The sequence below is a fragment of the Heloderma suspectum genome, chromosome 5, assembly GCF_057233095.1.
Source record: "Heloderma suspectum isolate Gila_16-S chromosome 5, 16-S_ref, whole genome shotgun sequence".
Lineage (NCBI taxonomy): Eukaryota > Metazoa > Chordata > Lepidosauria > Squamata > Helodermatidae > Heloderma > Heloderma suspectum.
In genome coordinates, this window is record NC_139462.1 from 197,278,084 (window position 1) to 197,300,204 (window position 22,121).

At 43.0% G+C, this 22,121-nt stretch overlaps 1 protein-coding gene across 2 annotated transcripts in view; it reads right to left on the reverse strand.

Moving 5' to 3' along the window:
- FAM171A1 (family with sequence similarity 171 member A1) overlaps positions 1-22,121 on the reverse strand; it is a 101,517-nt gene that overhangs the window by 22,871 nt on the left and 56,525 nt on the right. The window contains exons 3-5 of one of the 2 annotated variants that reach the window (XM_084858969.1): positions 21,366-21,458; positions 12,132-12,290; positions 8,591-8,767 (exon numbers count right to left, since the gene is read on the reverse strand). In XM_084858969.1, coding sequence (XP_084715095.1) covers positions 8,591-8,767; positions 12,132-12,290; positions 21,366-21,458 — 429 coding nt within the window. The remainder of the gene's footprint in view (positions 1-8,590; positions 8,768-12,131; positions 12,291-21,365; positions 21,459-22,121) is intronic. The other variant, XM_084858970.1, reaches the window with a different exon arrangement.

The following is a 22,121-nucleotide window of genomic DNA, read 5'->3' on the forward strand; positions in this document are numbered from 1 at the left end:
ACCGCAGACGGTGACTGTAGCCATGAAATTAAAAGACGCTTGCTCCTTGGGAGGAAAGCTATGGCAAACCTAGACAGCATAGTAAGAAGCAGAGACATCACCTTGCCGACAAAGGTCCGTCTAATCAAAGCTATGGTTTTCCCAGTAGTAATGTATAGCTGTGAGAGCTGGACTATAAGGAAGGCTGAGCGCCGAAGAATTGATGCTTTCGAACTGTGGTGCTGGAGAAGACTCTTACGAGTCCCCTGGACTGCAAGGAGGTCAAATCAGTCCATCCTCAAGGAAATCAACCCTGAGTGCTCATTGGAAGGACAGATACTGAAGCTGAAGCTCCAATATTTTGGCCACCTAATGCGAAGAGAAAACTCCCTGGAAAAGAACCTGATGCTGGAAAAGACTGAAGGCAAAAGGAGAAGGGGACGGCAGAGGATGAGATGGCTAGATAGCATCACGGATGCAATGAATATGAACTTGAGCACGCTCCGGGAGAGAGTGCAGGACAGGAAGGCCTGGCGTGCTATGGTCCATGGGGTCACGAACAGTCGGACACGACTGAACGACTGAACAACAACAACCATCATTCCTGACCATTGGCCATGCTAGCTGGGGCAGATGGGAGCTGTAGTACAAAACTTCTGGGGGGTTGTTGCAGGTTGCCTATCCCTGGTTTGGTGTTATGAGAATGAGCCACAGTAACCTTGGGGTCAGAATGAGATCAGAAGCTTCCATTCCGTTTCAGAGTAATCACAATCGTGAGTGTTATCTGAACCCTAAACTGTGGTTAATTTTAACTATGGTTACTTGAAACAAGTCAGCTTTACAAACTATGGTTTGATGTTGGCTTGTTTCAACAAACCACAGATAACGTTAACACTGCCTGGGTTTCGGCAACACAACAAGCTGTGGTTAATCTAATATGGAACCTTCCAAACTCCTCCTTGTGGCTGTGCCAGAGGAAGGGGGGAGTACAAGAGGCCAACACTCACTGTGACCCAGTTCACACATTCACAGAGGCAAGTCATGGGTTATTTAACCCTCAATGTACAGGGATGCATGGTGCCTACGAGCCGCTTCTGGTTTCCGTAAACAACCTCCTATTGGCCCCATCAGAGGTTGTGAGCATGATGTGAGAACCTGGACTGATGGGTTGTTTAGGAGCTAAACAACCCAGCACTTAACCTATCATTCTAGTATTGCTAAACTATGACTAGTGTTGGGTGCGAATGAGGTCTCAGCTGTAAGAGGTTGTCTTATGTAATGTAAAAACATTGTCTGTTTTTACATCTGCACTGCAGTAAACTGAAATGAGTGTATTCTTTGTTTTTAATTACCCCTAAACATGATGCAACAAACCTAAACATGATGCAATAAAGAATGCAACACAATGGCAGATCTTTTCCTCTCCACAATACACCATGTCAGCTACCATGCAATTATTTATGCATTGCATACGTAGCTGCTACATATGATCTAAAAACTATTTTTCAGTAGCTACCATTTCTATAGCAACTAGGAATAAATAACCCTTTGGAAGCAGTCGAACTGTGTACTCCTTGGACAGGGTAAAATTTCTTTTACTTCAAAGAGAAACATTTAACAATTATTTTTTCTTAAGGCAGAAAAGGATGTCTAAAGCAAGTTATCAGCAATATCCACCCAAATAAAAAAATAAACAGCATGAGCTATGAACGTTGCAGAAGCTCAGCTCTGTAGCTTGAAAAGCAATAATTATATAATGAGCAATCTGAAGTTATTGACAGTAATGCTTTTGTTGGCATATATTAAACTCTTTGGCTATACTGGACGACTAAATCCTGGCTACCAGGAATGAAAATTATTTCTTGGGGTGTATTATGCAGGCTGCAAATCCCTGGTGTGGTCTTTTGCCACTGCTCTGCTGTTCATTTGATACATTTTTCTGAAATTTGAATACTTTAAACTTGCACACATTCACCACTGGGCATATGTATACGTGCGTTGATTCTTAGGCTGCAGACAGACAACTGGAAGTGTTTTGGGAGAGGCATCGCTTCTCCACGGTGGCCATATGTATTTCTTTTGTCTCACTATAGCTCTGGCCAAACATGTTTTGCAGGCTTTTAAAACAATACAAAAAACCTTCCATACCTTCTTACCAAAGGTAAAAGTGGGATAAATGTACACATCACAAGCAGCACGTTACTTTTTATACTCTCTGAAATAACAGACTATCATCTGTGTCCAGCTTTACATAATGGGAGTTGCAGCAGGGCAGAGGGGGGAGTGATTTATTCAAGTGATTTATTCTTGATGAAGTTCAATATGAGCTAATTTTTATTGAACTAGAAGTCATGACTGGCATGACTTCCCAGTGCATGTACCTCAGGGGTGCAGAACCTTCAGCCTGGAGCCCAAATTAGGCCTGCCTAGTTCCCCTGATGGTCACGCCCCCTTCCCCTGGCCCTCACCTCTTTCCCCTTAGAAACACTTGGTGATTTCCCAGCTTTTGTGCAGGTTTTTTTTACCCATTCTAAAAGGCTGAAATACCTCTCCTAAATACCTTCTAAGGCTTAGTTACTGACAGCAAGAGCTTTAAGTTAAGATATGATGATGCATTTGGTATTCTTGCCTCTGCCCCCCTCCTTTTGCCTTAGACCCTACCCACCACTGGAACGCAGCCCCGGAGTGCTTCTACAAAATGGAGTTCAGCCCTCGGGCTGAAAGAGGTTCAGCATCCTTGCAGTGTACCATACCCTAATTTTGGCAAGCTTTGCATCCAACAATATGATTTGTTTACTATTTGTTTATTCAGTTTATCTCCTGCTCTACAATAAATCCAGTGGGACTCAAGTTTGCATGCCCTCTCCCCAAGCTTTCACTGCATTACACACTTCCTCTTCCTGCAGGAAGAGGAAGTGTGCAAACCTGAGGCTCACCCTGATCTTTCCCAGTGAGAATCCTTGGGGAGGGAAACGCAATGCCTGACATTAGTAAGTTACATCCATTCAATACCAAACTACCAAATGTGTGTGTTGGCTAAAAATGTCAAACATCATTTCAGCCCTTTCTTAGTGCCAATGCAGTGCATAAAATGCCTGCATCGCTACACTAAGGAGATAAGCAGCACCTTGGCTCTGTAAAGCTGAAAATAATCCCTCAGGGTACTCTTCTGACTTACATATCACAATCAGTTCAAATTAACATGCAGTCGGTCGGGATTTACTCTGAGGGGTCACAATGACTTCTCTGTGTGGAAAATAGCAGGGCTAAAAACAACAACAAGGTTACGTCCAGGATGTATGTTAAGGGTTCTGGGAAAGGAAGATGCAAGCTAAAACAGAACACAAGAAGCTGCGTTTCATCTAAATCGGAAATGAAACGGAACACACAACAGCAAAATGCACAAATGTCCTTTCCTATTGCACCAGTGCTACCTACTTGGAAAGATTTAAATTTCTATCCATTTTTTTAAAAAGGTATTTCCATATCATGCCAAGCTAAGCTCTCTCATTGGGAGAAAATAACCAGTTCCTGTAACAGGAACCCTATCTGGAAAAGCTGCTTCTCATTCAACTTCAAGTGAGCAGGGTCTGAAACAGGATCTGGAAAGGTGAGGGGCCATAGCTCAGTGGTAGAGACCACCTCCGTTTCATGCTGAAGCTCCTGGGTTCAATCCCTGGCATCTCCAGGTAAGGCAGGAAAAACTCCTGCCTGAAACCCTGGGGAGCTGCTAAATGGACCAATCATCAGACTCATTATAAGGCAGTTTCCTATGTTCCTAACTTTGCAGTGCTGAAAATTAACTCAGTCGTTCTCCAAATGGAATGAGGGCCCCCTTGCACCTAAGGAAGTGCAAGCTCTTGTCTGGGCAGATCAGAGCTCCTTTTTGACTATTTCTGGCAAATGTCTTGACTGAGCCAGAAGATGACACCAAACTATCCCCTCCTTGTAGAATCAGGGTTGGACAAAGCTTAGAAGGTCACCTGGCCTGACCAATGCCCAAAGGACAAATGAATCCTGAGCCCCCAAACATGTAAGTTTATTAATGGGATGCCACAAGAACAAATTATGTAGCGAGTGGCTGTAGCTCAGGGCCGGCCCTACCATTAGGCACAGTGAGATGGTCACCTCATGCGATAGATGCTGGGTGGTGTGAAGGAGGCAGCGAGGGCAGCCCCCTGGACATTCCCACTGTTGAATGACAGAGCTGTGTGTTCCCAGCAGGCTGCCCTGCACCCACTAAACAAGGCTGATGACCTCAGGTGCAGTGGAGGATGCTGTCCCATCACCAGCATCAAAGAAAGATTCAACGGCAAGTTCAGTTGGCCTCGGCAGATGGAACTGAGAGAGTGAGTGCCATCTTGTCCTTTGCTTCAGGCAGCAAAGTGTCTTGGGCTGGCCTTACCATAGCTCAGTTGTTAAGCACATGCTTTGCACCTGGAACGTCCCAGGTTCAATCCCTGGTGTCTACAGTTAAAAAGGGACTGGGCAGCAGGTGATATAAAAGACCTCTACCATTGACCCTGGAGAGCAGTTGCCAGTCAGTGTAGACAGTACTGAGCTAGATAAATAGATGGACAAACAGTATGACCTGCGATAAGGCAGCTTTCTTGTTCCTATAACTTATGGAAGTCAGCCAAGCCACACGCTTCAGGAAGGAAGAAAAACAAAATAAAAAAATATCCTCCATATGCTCACAAAAGTTTTGAGATAATCTGCTATAGCGGAATAGGAATGGCATGAGAAGGCTCCTGAATAACGCCCCTGAGGACACAACAAACACCATTCTATTCTACATTGGCATAAAATGTATTCAGGGAGAGGCACCAAGACCAATCCAGGAATAACCCATTGTCTCAGCTGTTTGCCTATAACCCAGAGCAAACACTGACAAAGCCTTCTGAGCAGGAAGAGGAAAGGGAGCAAAAGGCCAGAGATGAACTTTCGTCAAACATCAGAAATAATTTGAAGAGTGCTATCGGCTTGTGAGTTTCACTGAGTTGTAGGAAATTTGGCAGGCTACCTGCCCTCTCTGTCCATACATCAACATGACAGGCTAACAGATGGATGGATACTTTAGAGTTTCATTCAGAGACACAACTGTACATACCGCTAATGCATTCCTCTGCTGTCCCTAGTATAGGCAATTACTGTAGAACAGGATGCAGAATGTATCTCCATTTCAGGAATAAACTTAGATTGATCTCCAGGGCATCATTAGGCTGTTTAATTTTATTAATTATTGAAAAGGCACTACTGCTTTAATTTACTGTGTATTGTATCCAAGGCTTTGTATCCAAGTTTGTTTGCATTGCATCATTCTTGCTTGGAGCAATATAGCACATAGATGGATAATGGTGAAGTAAAACAAACTGGCATGGTGGTTTGTTTATTTTTTGGCACCTTATTAACATACCAGTCCTAAGGACATTTGAGTGAAAGACCCATTGATTCAATGGATCCTCCTTGATTGAGTTAACATGCATGGTCAGTTCCACACATGGCAGCTCCACCAACATCCACCACATCAGTCACAGAGATGCACCAACATGCGCTGAATTTGGCTTTTGGGGAGACATTGCCTTCCAGTTCTGAGTAAGCTGTTCTTTTCTTTATTCTAGCTAAGAACTTGGTAAGCAAATATCAATTCCTTAAGAACAAAAATAAAAAGAATGTTTAGGAAGGAACCTTTAGATGCTGAATGGAGTTTCTTTCCAGTTTCCAGAAGCTCTGGGAAATCCCCAAGGGCAGACTGAAGCCCGGGTCTAGCCCGGAAATGGCTGCATGCACTAGCAAGACTTTTGCCTACAATAAACATCCGTCTATACTTTCTAGATTCAATTCCAAAGCTTATAGAAAGCATGTGACAAGTAGATAAAACTTAAAAAGTTAATAGCATCTGGCTATTTTACTGCTGTTATGTTAGGAACTAGTTCTACATTTTTGCATTTATGCATTCATAAAACTTTAGTCTTGGGGAGCGGGGGGCGACCCTGATTTTCAAATCAAAATAATGATCTTCAGCCATGGAAAATCACCAGAAGAGTCAGATCATAGCTTGCAGTGAAGGAGAAGAGGTGAAGTAAATGGGAAAGCAAAGTTCCTAAGCTCAAGTCAAAGCACGTTGTACTTTTCCTGGTAAAATCAGTTCTAAATGAGCTTGGTTCATAATGTCTCTTTTCAACATTACATATTCAGGCTGCAATTCTGTACACAGTCCTTTAAGATTAAGTCCCACTGAACACAGTGGGGCTCAGTGGCACAGAGAAGTGGTTCTCAAAATATAAAAAGCTGTTAAATTATGACTCACGCATTTATTAGGACATGAACTTGCGTACGCTTGAACAACTGCTAGGTATATATATACAGTGGAGGAGAAACAGTCTTGCATAGAGAGGCTAAAAGATTAAGAAAAATGCAAGAGATCTGATACACAATCCAAACAGATTTAAAATGTGTGTATACTTTTCTTTCAAATGATACCGGTTGCTAGAATAATCTATGCAAAATATTGGGAAAAAGGAGCTCCTATGTTTAAGGGAGTGATACATCAAACTGTTGGGATATCACAAAATTGAATAAAATTATGTGGTCCATATATTTAAGACAAGGAAGATCTAATATCAATAAATTAGAAGATGCTTTTGGAACATTTAACAGGACGCCTTAAGAGGCAATCCCTTCCCCCTTTTTATGACTACTGATAATTTAAGGGTCGTTTGTTTACATGTGTGTACCTGTGTGTTTCATTCGCAACCTGAAGATCTGTTTATAACATTGTCTTAAGATTACAAATATTTTACATGGTTAATGATTGAATTATTTGTCTCTATTCTTAAAATACAATTATTTTATGTAAGAGCATAGTAAAGATGCTTCTCATCGTTATTATCAAGAATTGGTATTCAAGCAGATTAAAGATAATTTCTTGATCGTTTTTCTTTTTTTCTTCTGTTTTACTCATATTGCACTGAATATGTTTGATAGATTTATAAATATAAAATAAAATATGTCCCCATGCCACTGGAGATGCTGTCCCTAAACAAATGCCAATATGGCTGAATTTGCCAAAAAGTGTTCAGTCTGCATGTTCTGAAACATGATTAGCTACCATACAAGTTCCCTTCATTCAACTTACCATTTACAGCTACACATATAGGTGTGTGTGTTTTAATACTCAGCAGGGAGCAGTATATAAAGTAGATAACCAGAAGAAAGAGATTTAAGTGCCTGACCACTATGATTTAATGATCTCATTCAGAAAATTCCTTTCCTTGCAATCATTTGCAAATATATGTGCCATCCTACAGCTTTAAAACAGGATACAGGAAGGGTAAGAGGTGGGCCTGCTTCTTGCAGGAAATAGCAAGTATGAGTCAATTTTCTCAATCTCCCCTCAAAACAACATTTTTTGAATCATAAATGAAAATGGAAGCAAATGGGTTTTGAATTAATGGAGTCTATGTATTGAATTAAAAGGCAACCTAAATCCCAGAGGCAAACAGCAATTATACTGGGATTCCAAAATATTGTGGTCCACATTCCAGTATGTATGTATTGTACTTTCCACTAATGTTGGCACACAGCAGTGTACACTCTAAGCCCCAAAGTAACATCACTAACCTTTGGAACTGCCACTTGGTAGCTTCACGGAAGAAGAGGGAATGAAAGCCAAGTCCTTCCCATCAACCCACCTGGCCCAACCGCTATTTGTCCCCCCCTCTTTTGGCCTCCTTCAAGGGTCCACCATTTTTCAGCTTGGGAGAGGGAAAGAGAGTAAGGACCTTCCTATTGGCCAAACTGGCACAACTCCAACCCACATCAGACTCAAGCAGCAGTCAACCACTGGACACAGGAGCGAGGGAGAGACTCTGGCCTGTTTTGACCCACTTGTACTGTTTGTTTGTTTATTTATTGTTAGCTGCCTCAAATTTTTCTGCTGGGGAAGAAAGATGAAATATAAATACAATAAAACAAATAAAACATCCTTAGGACTGTCTCTGTATCAAATATTGTAAGGCAGTGAGGCAGAACCTCAGGCCAGATGGCCATGCCCCCTTCTCCTGGCCATACACCCTTTTCCCTGACCACCAATGGTTTGGTGGTTTCCTGTCATTTGTGCAATTCCCCCCCATTCTAAAAGGTTGAAATGCCTCTCCCAAGGCTTAGTTAATTGCAGGAACAGTTTTAAGCTAAGGAATGTTGGTACTTTGGCTCTGTCCAGCACTGGAATGTGGGTCCCCCCAGAGCTTCTCTGAAATGGAATTTGGCCCTCAGGCTGAAAGAGGTTCAGCACCCCTGTTTGAAGGTATACACCAAATCCTAGAAAGCCTAGGCCCTGAATAAAGGCACACTGGCCAATTTAACATCAGATTTGACTTCATAAAACACAAGTGCCCAATCCTACTTTTCCAGTACGCCTTCTAAAACCTACACGAAACTGCAAAATAAGAACTGTAAGGAAGAATTCTCATGTTCAAACAATCACTGTGAATCATTCTTGAACCACCATGAATGAAGCCTCTCATCACTTCCCAACTGTGTTCTAATGAGAGGTTTTGAATAAACTGCCGGCATACAAACTTGGGAGCAGTAACAAAAGGTTGCTTACCAAATTTTTGGTCAAACCTCCAAGCAGGCACATGAGTATTGTGCTTCAAGTTGTTGGTTGTCGGGAGAGGCACTGTTACATAGATGGGCCCATTCACTGGAACTGGAGTCCCATTGCTTCTGAGTAAGTGAACACTAACTGCAGTGACAGGAGTAAGATCATACCTAGTGTTATTTCCTGTAAGCAAATGAACAACATTGTGAAAATGCATAAAAACATAACATTCATAGTAAATTAACACAAACATATACTGTAATTATTAATAAATATCTTCTTGTTATCAAAAAGGCGACAGGACCTGGACAGCATTTTGGAAATTCGAAGTGTGTCAGCCATTTACATTCTGACTCAGTTCCTTCTGGCTCAAATTATTAACCACGGCAAGTTTTAACTTCCTTGTTTCAAATTGCATAAAGGTTGGGCCACTCATCTCTCAGTTGGATAATCTCACTGATTACATTGTGTGTTGTTATTACCTCCTGGCTGTCCATCCCATACATCAAGAGCTTGCTGGCAGTAAAGAAAATAGTAAGCAATGGTAACAGTAAGAGGTGACTGTATTCTCTGTCATCCTGCGGAGGTAACATTTTCTGTATACGTGCATTTGTATTTGGCAAAAAATCCCACATGGGAACAGAAACTGCTTCCATGCACACAGGAGTGGGTTGCTAATTTCAGCTGTTCCCTTCACACCATGTCAAATCCTGACGGGATGGTCCCTCAACCTTCAAGAACGGCTTTTCAGGGGGTACAAAAGCTGCGGTGGGAAGTCACGCCCCCCCCAAGCCCTGTGCAAACATAGTATTCTCCATCGGGACCTTTGGAGCCCAGCCACAGAGTAGGTGGCCATATTCAATTGTGTCCAGTGTTAGTTCTATTTAGAGCAGACCCATTGAAATGAATGGGACTTAAGGTAGACTAGCACTGTAAAACAACTCATTTGGTCTACATAAGCGTTCCATCCCTTACTGAAATAAAGGAAACTCTGAAACACAGCAATATGTCATCTTCACTGTTCCCTTTCCTACCACTCCTGAACAGCCTAAGAGGTGACAGCCAGGCACAAGTCAGCAGCAGTATATAACCAGGAACACGGGAAGCTGCTTATACCAGGTAAGACCACTGGTCCGTCTAGCTTAGAATTATCTGCACTGACTGGCAGTAGCTCTTCAGGGTTCCAGATGGCAGATTTTCCTAGCCCTATCTGGAGATGACGGGGATTGAACCTGGGACCTTTTGCACAGAAAGCATGCACTCTACCACTGAGCTGCAGCCCTTCCCCTAACTATTTTACCACCAACTGTTACATATAGCTGTTCTTAATTAGTCCTCACCACTAGGAGTTGCTGCCTCAGCTATAAAATCTTTTAACAGCTGCCACTAGAATAAACCCTCTCTACCTAAAAGAGACTCAACAGCCTGGATCCTATGGCATGGGACTGACACCACAACTACAGACAACCTTTCAAAATGAAGAAAAAATAAGATATTCATTAATAGAAATTATTTACAAAAGTGAATAAAATATAACTTTTAAAATAATAGGTTGAGATTGCTTAAAGGTTCTTAAATTAAATATGGTTGCTTACCATATTCCCAGGTAAATAAAATCTCAACAGCTTTTCCTTCAGACCAGATTTCCCTAAACTACGCCCCACAAACAGGAACAGGTTTAGGAATTTACCTAAACTTCCTTACAAACAGGAACAGATGCTGCACACCAGTCTTTCTCTGCCTCTATTTCTTCCTGCTTTTTCTGGCTTCTAGGATGATTCAAATGTTTCAGGGACTACTTGCTGAAGCTCCCTCTGGTTACATATAAAACAGGAACCTAAAATGTATTATGTATAACTTGCTTTGCTCATAAAATTTTCATTTTTGGTATATCAAATTTACAAGTATAGTTTATTCAGACAATTACAGATTTACTGAGTTTACTTTTAGAAGTTTTTAAGTTTAATGATAATTTTATGAGCAAATTAAGTTATATCTAATATAATTTATGTTCCTAAAGTAGCCTGGTGCCAACCTGGTACCGCCAGAGGTTTTGGACTACAGTGCCCAGCATTCCTCACTATTAACCATGCTGTCTAGGGTTGATAGGAGCTGCAGTCTAAAACATCTGGAGGCCACCAGATTGGGGAAAGTTGTCCTAAAGCAACAAAGTGACTTTAGATCTGTTGTTGTTGTTCAGTCGTTAAGTCATGTCTGACTCTTTGTGACTCCATGGACCATAGCACGCCAGGCCTTCCTGTCCTGCGCTCTCTCCCAGAGTGTGCTCAAGTTCATATTCATTGCATTGGTGATGCTATCTAGCCATCTCATCCTCTGCCGTCCCCTTCTCCTTTTGCCTTCAATCCTTCCCAGCATCAGGGTCTTTTCCAGTGACTTTTCTCCTTGCATTTGGTGGCCAAAATATTTGAGCTTCAGCTTCAGTATCTGTCCTTCCAATGAGCACTCAGGGTTGATTTCCTTTAGGACTGACTGATTTGACCTCCTTGCAGTCCAGGGGACTCGTAAGAGTCTTCTCCAGCACCACAGTTCGAAAGCATCAATTCTTCGGCGCTCAGCCTTCCTTATAGTCCAGCTCTCACAGCCATATGTTACTACTGGGAAAACCATAGCTTTGATTATGCAGACCTTTGTCGGCAAGGTGATGTCTCTGCTTCTTACTATGCTGTCTAGGTTTGCCATAGCTTTCCTCCCAAGGAGCAAGCGTCTTTTAATTTCATGGCTACAGTCACCGTCTGCGGTGATCTTGGAGCCCAAGAAAATAAAATCTGTCACTGCTTCCATTTCTTCCCCTTCTATATCTGTAAAGAGTGCTAAAAAAAGTATTGCATATTTTTCAATTTAAACTGCCTGTTTTACCAGAAAGAAAAACACACAAAAAAGGATTTTCGATGACTTTCAAATTCAAACCGTGGATAGCGAGACATTTTTCTCCATCACTCATAATACTAGAACCCAGGGTCATCTCATGAAGCTGACAGATAAAAGGAAGTACTTCTTCATATAGCACATAGTTAAACTATGGAATTTACTTCCACAAAATGCAGTGATGGCCACCAATTTGGATGGCTTTGAAAGGGGATTAGATAAATTCCTGAAGGAGAAGACTATCAAAGACTACTAGTCCTGATGGCTCTATGCTACTTCCAGTATCAGAGACAGTATGCCTATGTACACCAGTTGTTGGGAAACATAGGCAGGAGGGTGCCGTTGCATTCATGGGCTGCTTGTGGGTTTCTGTGGGCAGGTGGTTGGCCATTATTTGTACAGACTGACGGACTAGATGGACCTTTGGTCTGATCCAGTATGGCTCTTCTTATGTTCTGGAAAATGTACATTTCTACCCAGGATATTTGCCATATTGACAACCTTTAACGATGGAAAGGACTTTGAAGATGGGACATCCTTTATCATTTGGGGAAAAGAGCTAATAAAAGATACCTTTGGGTATATAGAAATAGTATTCCAATAAGACGTGTCCCACAAAATTTAAAACATACTTTTAAGAATCACAAGATTAAACGTTTACCGGTTCCATTGCCATCATATCCTTGCAAATAAGGAAAACTATCCACCTCCCAAGGTGAACTAGCCGAAGTAAGAAACGCCGTGAGGTCGCTATAGCTGGTATTCTCTGGCAGCTTCAGGGCTCTCCTTTGAAAATGAACTTTGGGCTGAATCCGTGCACCTAGCAATAAGCAAACGAACACCGAAGCAAATAAACATGACCTTAGCCATCTATGTGGAGGCACGTTTTAAACATTTTTTATAATTATTACTACGGTAACAAACTGTGATGCTTCTGTTATAAAGCCACTGTCAAGAGGACAGATGATTTCCCATTACCTCCACTGCATTACTTTTATGAATTTGTGGGAGAAGGCCATATTTGCTTAATTAAAATATTCCAGTGAAAGCAAAAAACCAACAACAATTAGTGAAGCAATAAAGCAAGCAGTAAGTTATACGGAGTCTAATGGTCAATTCCGCTATGCAGTGTGCACTCTTGGGCTATGTCATCTTCAGTAAACCACCACCATTCTTCAAAGTAACAAAATAGTATTAAACTACCAGCAGCTGTTTGGGGGCTTCCCAAGTAAACCTTGGCCCTCTTCACTATCAATATTATTCAAACTGAAGTTGTTTTATTTAATCTATCGTTGTAAATGACAGATTAGCATGACTCTTCCAAAAGTTAAAATAAGATTGCATTTCATTTAGACTTTACACGGGTCAGTATGTGTAAATCTTAAACATAAGCAGATGATGGTACATATAAAAGTGATGGGCCAGGGTGATGCAAACCCTGCCCTCCACTTCCTTCCTCTCTGGGCCTGTGACCTCCCTTGCATTTACCATACCACTGCAAGATGCCACTGCACGGTCACCCAAGCCTCCCATGTGATGTACACTGCCTACCCCTTGCCTAGGACTCTCTAATCCCATGGTGGGACTCAGCCTCTGAAGGGAATGGCAACTAAAGGGAGTCACTACCTTATTCTCCTGGGGTATCCCTCAGTTTGGAGGCAGTTCCTGGGAAGGATTGTGTCCACAGGAACACAATATGATCCACCCCAGGCTTCTGAAAGGTCCTTGTCACTTAGTCAGCCATAGGAATCAAAGTCCTGCTGCCTGCCTCAGGCGAGGGGGACAGTGACTCCAAAGAGCTAAGAGTTATCTGCTCTAATGCAGATCTAATGTTCTATATATTTTAAATTGTTTTATTGTGTGCTGTTTGGTTTTAATTTTTGTGAACCGCCCAGACAGCTTTGGTTATTGGGCGGTATAGAAATGAAATCAATCAATCAATCAATCTGCCCAAATCTCCACTGATTTGAATGGCAATCCCAGTGCACAAACCCAAGAGTACTGCCTGAACTCCACAGCATCATTGAGCTCCTGCTAACATGCAAGAGTCCTCATTGGGTCAGGGGCAAAGAGAGCAGCTACTACCCCAGACTTCCATCCTCCAAGAGCTAGAGCAAGTTGACTTGATTCTGTTTGGAGTTTAAGCAATCAGACCACCATAACTTACACAAAGGCCCCAGTCTGAAAGCCCCTCTAGGGTCAGACACCCTCTAATGAAGCTTTCCCCATCCTGGTACCCTCCAGCTGTGTTGGACCACACTGGACATGCTGACTGAAGGTGATGGGAGTTGTAATCCATCACATCCAGAAGGCACCAGGTTTGGGAAGGCTGCTCTAATGATTGAGGCTTTCATTGAACTCTCAACCAACTATGAACTTTTGTTCAAAGCGACTGAATGGTATTAGTAGGGTTTTGAGTCTTGGCAGGATTAGATATCGGTTCATTTAGTATTTATCATTTTAGGTCCCATTAGGCGTCTGCTTATGAAGCCAAAAGCACTTCTCCACAAGTTCATACCACTAACAAAGCTTTGCAAAAAACATAGCAAGGCCCCATCTGCAAGCTTTTGCATAAGATGCAAATGAAGATTTAAAACAGCTGTTACTGTAGTCCCAAGAGCTCCTTTTTTCAATAGATGGAGCATGCTTTTAAAAGAAGCATTCCAATCAAGATTCAAGATTAACTCCTTATTTCAAATGATGGAGTGTGATTCTAGGATGACCAGTTTTACTGCCTGGGACTGTTCATTCAATAAATAGTTTTAACCCTATGTAACAAGCACCAAGTCAACTAAGTTATACCACTTTGAAATAATATTACCTGGTAAGGAATCATAATTTAACATCTACTCATAAGACTAGCTCTATTTCCATCAGCTTTCAGTCACTTACACTGGAATTATAACTAAGTTCCACCCAAAATTAGAATCCCATATCCAACCGTATATCTATAAACAGAGGGCTGGTTGATGTATCTACCTGGTAAAAAGTAGGGCTGTGCACGCTTCGGCCCGAGGCCTGAGTCGAAGGGGGCTGCTTCGGGTCACTTTGTGCCCCTTCTGAGGTGAAGCAGAGGGGGCACAAAGAGCCCCGGAGCAGGTTGGGGGCTCTCCGAAGCGATTGGTGAGCTTTGGGGGCCCCCTGGTGCCTCCAGGTCTTTACCTGAGCCACCGCCGCCACCACCGCCTCCGTCCTCGCCATCACCGTCCTCGCCTCTGCCATTGCTGCCACCGCTGTCCTCGCCACCAGCTCCCCTCATCACCGCTGCCCTCACCGCCACCCTCACTGCTGCCAACTGCTGAGGCCTGGATGCACGTGGCGACTCTTTTGAAAACGGCAACCTCCAGGAAGTTCCAGGAGAAGGTGGCGAGGGTGTCGGTGAGGGCAGTGGCGGCGAGGATGATGGCGGTGGTGGAGAAGGCGGCTGAGGCAAGGACGGAGGCAGCAGAGGAGGCGGCAGCAAGGTAAGGAGGTTTGCGCGGGAGTGTCAGGGGGGACCCGAAGCGAGGTTCGACATCCGAACCCTGCTTCTGGTTCGAGGCAGGTCCCCCCAAATCTGCTCAAGCCAGATCGGTCCTGCCTCGGAAGCCGCAAAGCAGCTTCTGAGTTGGATTGGGGGGTCCCTGCACAGCCCTAGTAAAAAGTCCTTTTCATGTGGTGTAAAGGTGGGTACATGTTCCCTGCTCCATCATGTTTTTTTTTCCAGGGACATTAAATATGTGACAAGAGTGATGCACAAAGGCCCAGTTCAAATGACTATTCCCCCTCAAAAACGGAGAAATATTGCATGGATCTGGCTTATGCACATATAGCCCTACATGTGCCATGCTTGTGGGTATGAGAAATGCTCACTCCTCCACTGCAGGAATAAGACCTTTGACCACATGAGTGTTTGAACTGGCCTAGCATGGCATAAAATATGTTCACTAGGAAAGTAGACACTCATCAAATTCAGAAATCCTTCCTTATCTGTTAAATGTGTAGTTCGCCTCTCTCTCTCTCTCTCTCTCTCTCTCTGTCTCCACCAAATGGTGCTTGAGGAAGCTAGCAGCAATAAAATATGAATATAAGAAAAGAGCAACAAAACACAAAGTAAAAAAAAAAAACATTAAAAAGGCAGGTAAGACACAGCAATAAAATCAATTTAAAAAACAACAATCCGTTGAACAAACTGCTACATGTTTACGATGGCCATAACAAATAGGCCTGTCTGATTAAGAAGTCAGTACCAGCCAGCGGAAGATCATCAGAACGGGGCTAGATGAGCCTAAAACAAAGTGGCCTCGTGGCTCAAAAGTGTACATAGAGCTTCCCCACACATGAACAGCTTAACATATGAGAAGGAGGTGGGAAGGGAAGCTACATGTTTTCACATGAAGGGGATCTGGCCTAGTGTGCTAGACAGTAACTTTTAACTGCAGTTTTTTTTTAAATTTGTAAGTGGTAGCAGTACTACAGCAGAGATCTTTCCCAGACCTCTCAGTTCTAAAACATCTCTTAACTGGTGATACAGGTGACTGAACATTAGAAAAGAGTATGTCTTAACAATGAGCTAGGATTTCTTTCCATTATAACAGGTATCTTAGAGCCAAATATTTGGTTCCAACCAATCTGCCTGCAATGTCAAGAACAAATCCTGCCAGACGAATCTGATCTCATTTTTTGATCAGCTAACCTCCCTTGTGGACTGTGGAAATGCTGTGGACATAATATACCTCGACTTCAGCAAAGCTTTCAACAAAGTGCCCCATGAAATCCTGATGAGCAAACTAGCTCAAAGTGGGCTAGATGAAACAACCATCAGTGGATCCACAGTTAGCTACAGAATCGGACTAAACGAGTGCTTATCAATGGGATCTTCTCAAGCTGGGGAGAGGTAACGAGTGGGGTACCACAGGCTCAGTCCTGGGCCCACTGTTCTTCAACACTTTTATTAATGACTTGGAGGAGGAGGTGCAGGGAATGCTGATCAAATTTGCAGATGACAAAAAATTGGGCGGGATAGCTGATACTTTGGAAGACAGAAACAAAATTCAAAGTGATCTTGATAGACTGGAGCACTGGGCAGAAAACAACAGAATGACATTTAATAGGGATAAATGCCAAGTTCTGCACCTAGGAAAAAGAAACCAAATGCACAGTTACAAGATGGGCGATACGTGGCTCAACCACACTACAAGTGAGAAGGATCTTGGAATTGTTGTCGTTTACAAGCTGAATATGAGCCAACAATGTGATGTGGCTGCAAAAAAGGCCAATGCTCTTTTGGGCTGCATTAATAGAAGCATAGCTTCCAAATCCCGGGAAGTACTAGTTCCCCTCTACTCAGCACTGGTTAGGCCTCATCTGGAGTACTGTGTCCAGTTCCGGGCACCGCACTTTAAGAAGGATGCAGACAAACTGGAGAGGGTTCAGAGGAGGGCAACAAAGATGATCAGGGGACTGGAAACAAAGCCCTATGAAGAGAGACTGAAAGAACTGGGCATGTTTAGCCTTGAGAAGAGAAGACTTGAGGGGAGGGATGATAGCGCTCTTCACGTACTTGAAAGGCTGTCAGAGAGAGGAAGGCCAGGATCTCTTCTCCACCATCCCAGAATGCAGGACATGGAATAATGGGCTCACGTTACAGGAAGCCAGATTCCGTCTGAACATCAGGAAAAACTTCCTGACTGTTAGAGCAATACGACAATGGAACCAATTACCTGGGGAGGTGGTGGGCTCTCCCACACTGGAGGCCTTCAAGACGAGGCTGGACAGCCATTTGTCAGGGATGCTCTGACTTGGATTCCTGCATTGAGCAGGGGGTTGGACTCGATGGCCTTGTAGGCCCCTTCCAACCCTACTATTCTATGGTTCTATGTTAAGTTGTGTTGGTATAGTAGATGGCAGTACCTAACCTCAAAAATGAATGACAATTCGCTACAGGGTGGCTCTTATGGTCAAACCATAAAACATTCCTGCAAATGTCAGTTTGAAAAACTGAGTCAAGCTAACACTTTTAATTTAAAACAAACGACAACAACGTATTGAAATAATTATTGCAGTCTTCTGAAACAAAATGCTAGCACAAACAGTTGATAGCAGCTAAACCAACACATTTGTTAAACAGGAAGGAATCCCCCTTTAGCCTGTTTCCAGTCCTAAATTGAAAGCAGAAATTTTACAAGCTACGTGCATTTAACTGTGAGCAACCCAGGAGTTTGCATATCTCCCCGGTGTTCTGCTATACCTCAGGGCTGCTTTGCTTAAACAATCAGATATCTCTTCATGTGCTGCTTTGCATATGGATGAGTATCTGCAACAAAAATATAAGCAGCAAGGGGAAAGAATTGGATTGTCTCAGACAATTCATTGCCATAACAACAACAACACTAGAATTCTCAGCTGCTGGCAGACAAGTGGTGCTGTAAAGCAGAAGCACAGTTTTGGCTCCTTTGATACAAGATGCAGTATCGTAAGGTGTAGGCAGTGGCTGCAGGCTAAATCAGCACTACAAACATAAACCAATTTAACCCTCATAGTTTTCTTCCCCCAAGGAACTCAGCAACCTCTCTAGGAGGGAATTCTCAGTGCCATCACAAAACTGCAATTCCTGCAGTCAACAACTGCTTTTTAAGTATTGATGGCAACACCTGTGACATGTGCGGGCATCACCTCCAAAATAAATGGAGTTTGCTTTTTTTCTTCAGGGCTGTTCTACTCCTAAGCAGATTTAATCAATGATACAATTAACTAAAACCTCATGCAGTTTATTTATATTTCTTGTATCCTATGCATCCTACAAAGAGCTCAGGATGGTATACAGTAAAGTGCCAGTGGAGAGTGTCCACAAAAGCTTATGCCAGAATACGTTGGTGCCACAAGACTCTTCGTTGTTCTTTCTGCTACAGACTTAACATGGCTACCCCTCTGGAAATCATTACATGGGGGAATTGAAGCCCTGAATAGAGCTACGGAGTTGTCATAGACTGCACCTCTTGCATTTCATGGCTTTTTGGTGCCATGGTTTACAACCTTCTGCGTGTGTGTGAATGTGACTAGCTTCCCTCACACATTACTCAAGTGAAGGAGCAACTGAAAAAGAAAGGGACTGCAGGGCTGCACCTCTGGCCTTGCCTCCACTGATACGTGGCTCCCTTGGACTTTCTTCAGTTCGGATGTCTGAGGTGCGGAGGCCTACATGCATAGACCCCTACAGTCATAGACTTCCCTGGCTCCTAGAACCTTGTGTGATGAGAACCCAGGGAAGACTACACATGTACCAACTGAGGATAACACTTCATGCATCTAATGAAGTGGCCTCTAGTCCAACAGAGCACATGCCGCAATAAACCTGCAAGTCCTTACAGCAGCCTTTCCCAACCTGGTGCTCTCCAGATGTTTTGGACTACAAATTGCAGCATTCCTGACTATTTTCATGGTGGATGGGGCTGATGGGAAACAAAACATTTGAACAGCACCAGGTTGGGCAAGGCTGTGTTAAAGTGCCCCTAGACTCTTTGTTGTTATTACTTAGGTGTTAGCAAGATTTGTTTCAAGAGGGAAAACCTATAACCACTGTTTATGTCTCTGCTCTTATGTGAGAGTAAATTTGTTCATTTATTCCCACAGACCACCACAAAATTTTAAGTAGCTGATTTAATTGGTTAATTGCCACAGAGGTTTCAAGTTATCAAGACCTCAGTTGCTGAGAGCCAAAATGCCCCTGATATTTATTTCCCTCTTCCCACCCTGTTCCTTTTTCTTGTTGTATCATGTCTGTTTGATGATAAGCCACTATTTTAAACTGTAAATTGCCCTTAGTGAAATGTCGGAAAGATGGTATGTAATGCAATAAATCAAATAAATGCCCCTTTAAGTATTTTTTTTTTTGTAATGCTAGTATAAACTGTCCAGAGAGCTTTGGATATGGGGCGGTATAGAAATGAAATAATAATAATAATAGTGATGGTGATGGTGATGATGATGTGCTGCAACACATTTTTTAGAAAATCGGGGTGATTCTCTAGTTCAAGCTTCTGCTGTGAAATTTCAACATTTTAGAGACTCCTTGGTATATCCCAGCTACCCCAGTTTACCAGGGCTGGCTCAAAGGACAAGATGGCACCCACCCATCCACATTCCATGTATAGAAGCCAACTAGACGGGCAGTTGAACCTTACTTCAGTACTATAATATGACAGTGTCCTTTACGACACCGAAGGGGAACAGGCTAGCTTTGGGAGCTTATTGCATACCATGTAGCACACACAACTCTGTCCTCCAACACCTCACCACTGCTCCCCATCCCTCATCATCTGCTGACAGAGGCAGCTGCTTCACTCCATCTAATGGCAGGGCTGGCCCTGCGACATTAAGGACAACACATAGGATCACTGGAAGCAGTGGAGGCTGGTGGCTCTGATGTCAGTGGGGCAGTGAATTTACTCCAGGTTTCAGTCAGAACTGGCCAGAACTCTAAAGGAGCTATTCAAGGTGCTTCACACCTTGGATAGCTCCTTTAAAGTTCTGACTGGTCTTGACTGAAAGCTGGAGCAGATTCACTACCCCACTGGCATCGGAGCCACCAGCCTCCACTGATTGGAAGGGGCAATGGAGGTAACCTAGTCCAATCCCTGGCTCAGTGAAGGAATCTTGCAACTACAGCATCCCTGACAGATGGCCATCCAGCCTCAGCTTAAATACCTCCAGCAAAGGAGAGCCCATCACTTTCCAAGACAGTCTGTTCTACTATTGAATAGCTCTTATCCTTAGGAAGTTTCTCCTAATGTTTACACAGAACCTACTTCCTTGCAATTTCCAGCCATTAGTTCTAGTCTTGCCTTCTGGAGCAACAGAGAAGAAGTCTCCTCCAGAGAGCTTCGGCTATTGGGCGGTATAGAAATGAAATAAAAATAAATAAATAAATAAATAAATCGTCTGCATGATAGCCCTTCTGATAGTTGAAGATGGCTGTCATGTCTCCCCATAAACTTCTCTTCTACAGGCTAAACATACATAGTTCTTCCAATTGTTCCCCATAAGATTCGGTTTCCAGACCCCTCATCATCCTGGCTGTCCTCCTTCTGGATGTACTCGAGTTTGTCAATGTCCTTCTTAACATGTGGCACCCAGAATTGGACACAGTCTCCAGGTGCTGTCTGACTAGAAATACAACTTCTCATGATCTGGACACTATGGTTTCGATCCTAACTAATGCTCCATTGGCAGGAGTGTTCCCTCAGTAGTCTTCTGCCCATGAGATATTCCTGCTGGTGGAAGATGGGGGAAATACTTTTTGACTATTGCTCCTCTCCCTGCAGCCCTCTAGAGCAGAAGTTCTACCCTCTAGAGCAGAAGTTTGGGAACCCTCTGGATCAGTGTGGAGGATGGTACAGGAGGCTGAAGAGAAGAGGAAAAATTCCCTCCCCTGCACCCCGCTTTCTCTCCAGTGGAAGCCTCTGCTGGATTGGAGACCTTTCCACAGATGGAAGGAGCTCTTCTGTTTGTGGAAGAGAACTCAGGATCCAACCCTATGCTTTTGTTTATGCAGCCAACATCGCATTAACCTTTCTAGCATCTGCATTGCACAACACTGGTTAGTCTGAATGGTAAATAATTTATAAACAGCATGAACAAATAACAAAATGCTAAGTCAAAGTATTGGATCATCATTTGCAATTAATCTGAGCCAAATTAATCTAGCAAGCGGTGCAGTGGCCAAAGCGCTGAGTTTGGACGCAGGAGACGGTACCATGTTAATTGGTACAGTAACCATAATGTCCTTATCAAATGTAGATAATGATTTAAATTGTTTTCTTGAAGCTCTGTGCCAGATAATGCTTTAGCTGTAGGATTGGTAAAAACTGTGATTATAGCATAAAGAAAATCCCTTTGCATCTAAACATCTACATACCTTGAAATCCTGAGACGATCTGTACAACATCTTCATACACCATTAGAGTAGCTGAACGTTCAGGAAGAAGGCCAAGACTCAGAGAAGAAAACACTGTAGACGGAAAGTTGGTTAAGTGGGACATATGCCAGTCCTGAAGAACCCCCCCCCCCCAACCCTTCAATGTTTACTAATAAACATGCTTTTTATTATTTATTTATTATTACTACATGTATATCCTGCCTTTTCCCCTCTTGTAAAGAACTCAAGGCAGTCCACAGATCCTCCCCCTCTCCATTTTATCCTCATAATAACCCTGTGAGGTGGGCTGGGCTGAGAGTTAGTGACTGGCCCAAAGTCACTCAGTGAGCTTCATGGCTGAGTGAGGACTAGAAACTGGGTCTCCATAGGCCCAGTCAAACACTCTAACCACTACATCGCACTGGTTCTCACTACCTCTTTTAAGAGAATGCACACGTTTTCCAAATGACTGTATATAACAACTATATCACATTGCTCTGGTTTCAACAGCTTTTATGTGATGGGGGTTGGACCTGAATGAACAAGATCAACTTAAGAGGGCAAGAATGAAGGGTCCTGGATTACGGGAGAAGAAGAGTAATGAGCACCTGGCAAGTGGTTCACCACATGTGCATTTTTTTCCTTGACACACTATACAATATACTCTTATTGTCCCAAAAACAGAAAATTCAGGACTTTGGGTGTTTATATGTGGTAGTGGTGTGTTCAAGCTTCTAGACAGTCTAAATAGCTAAA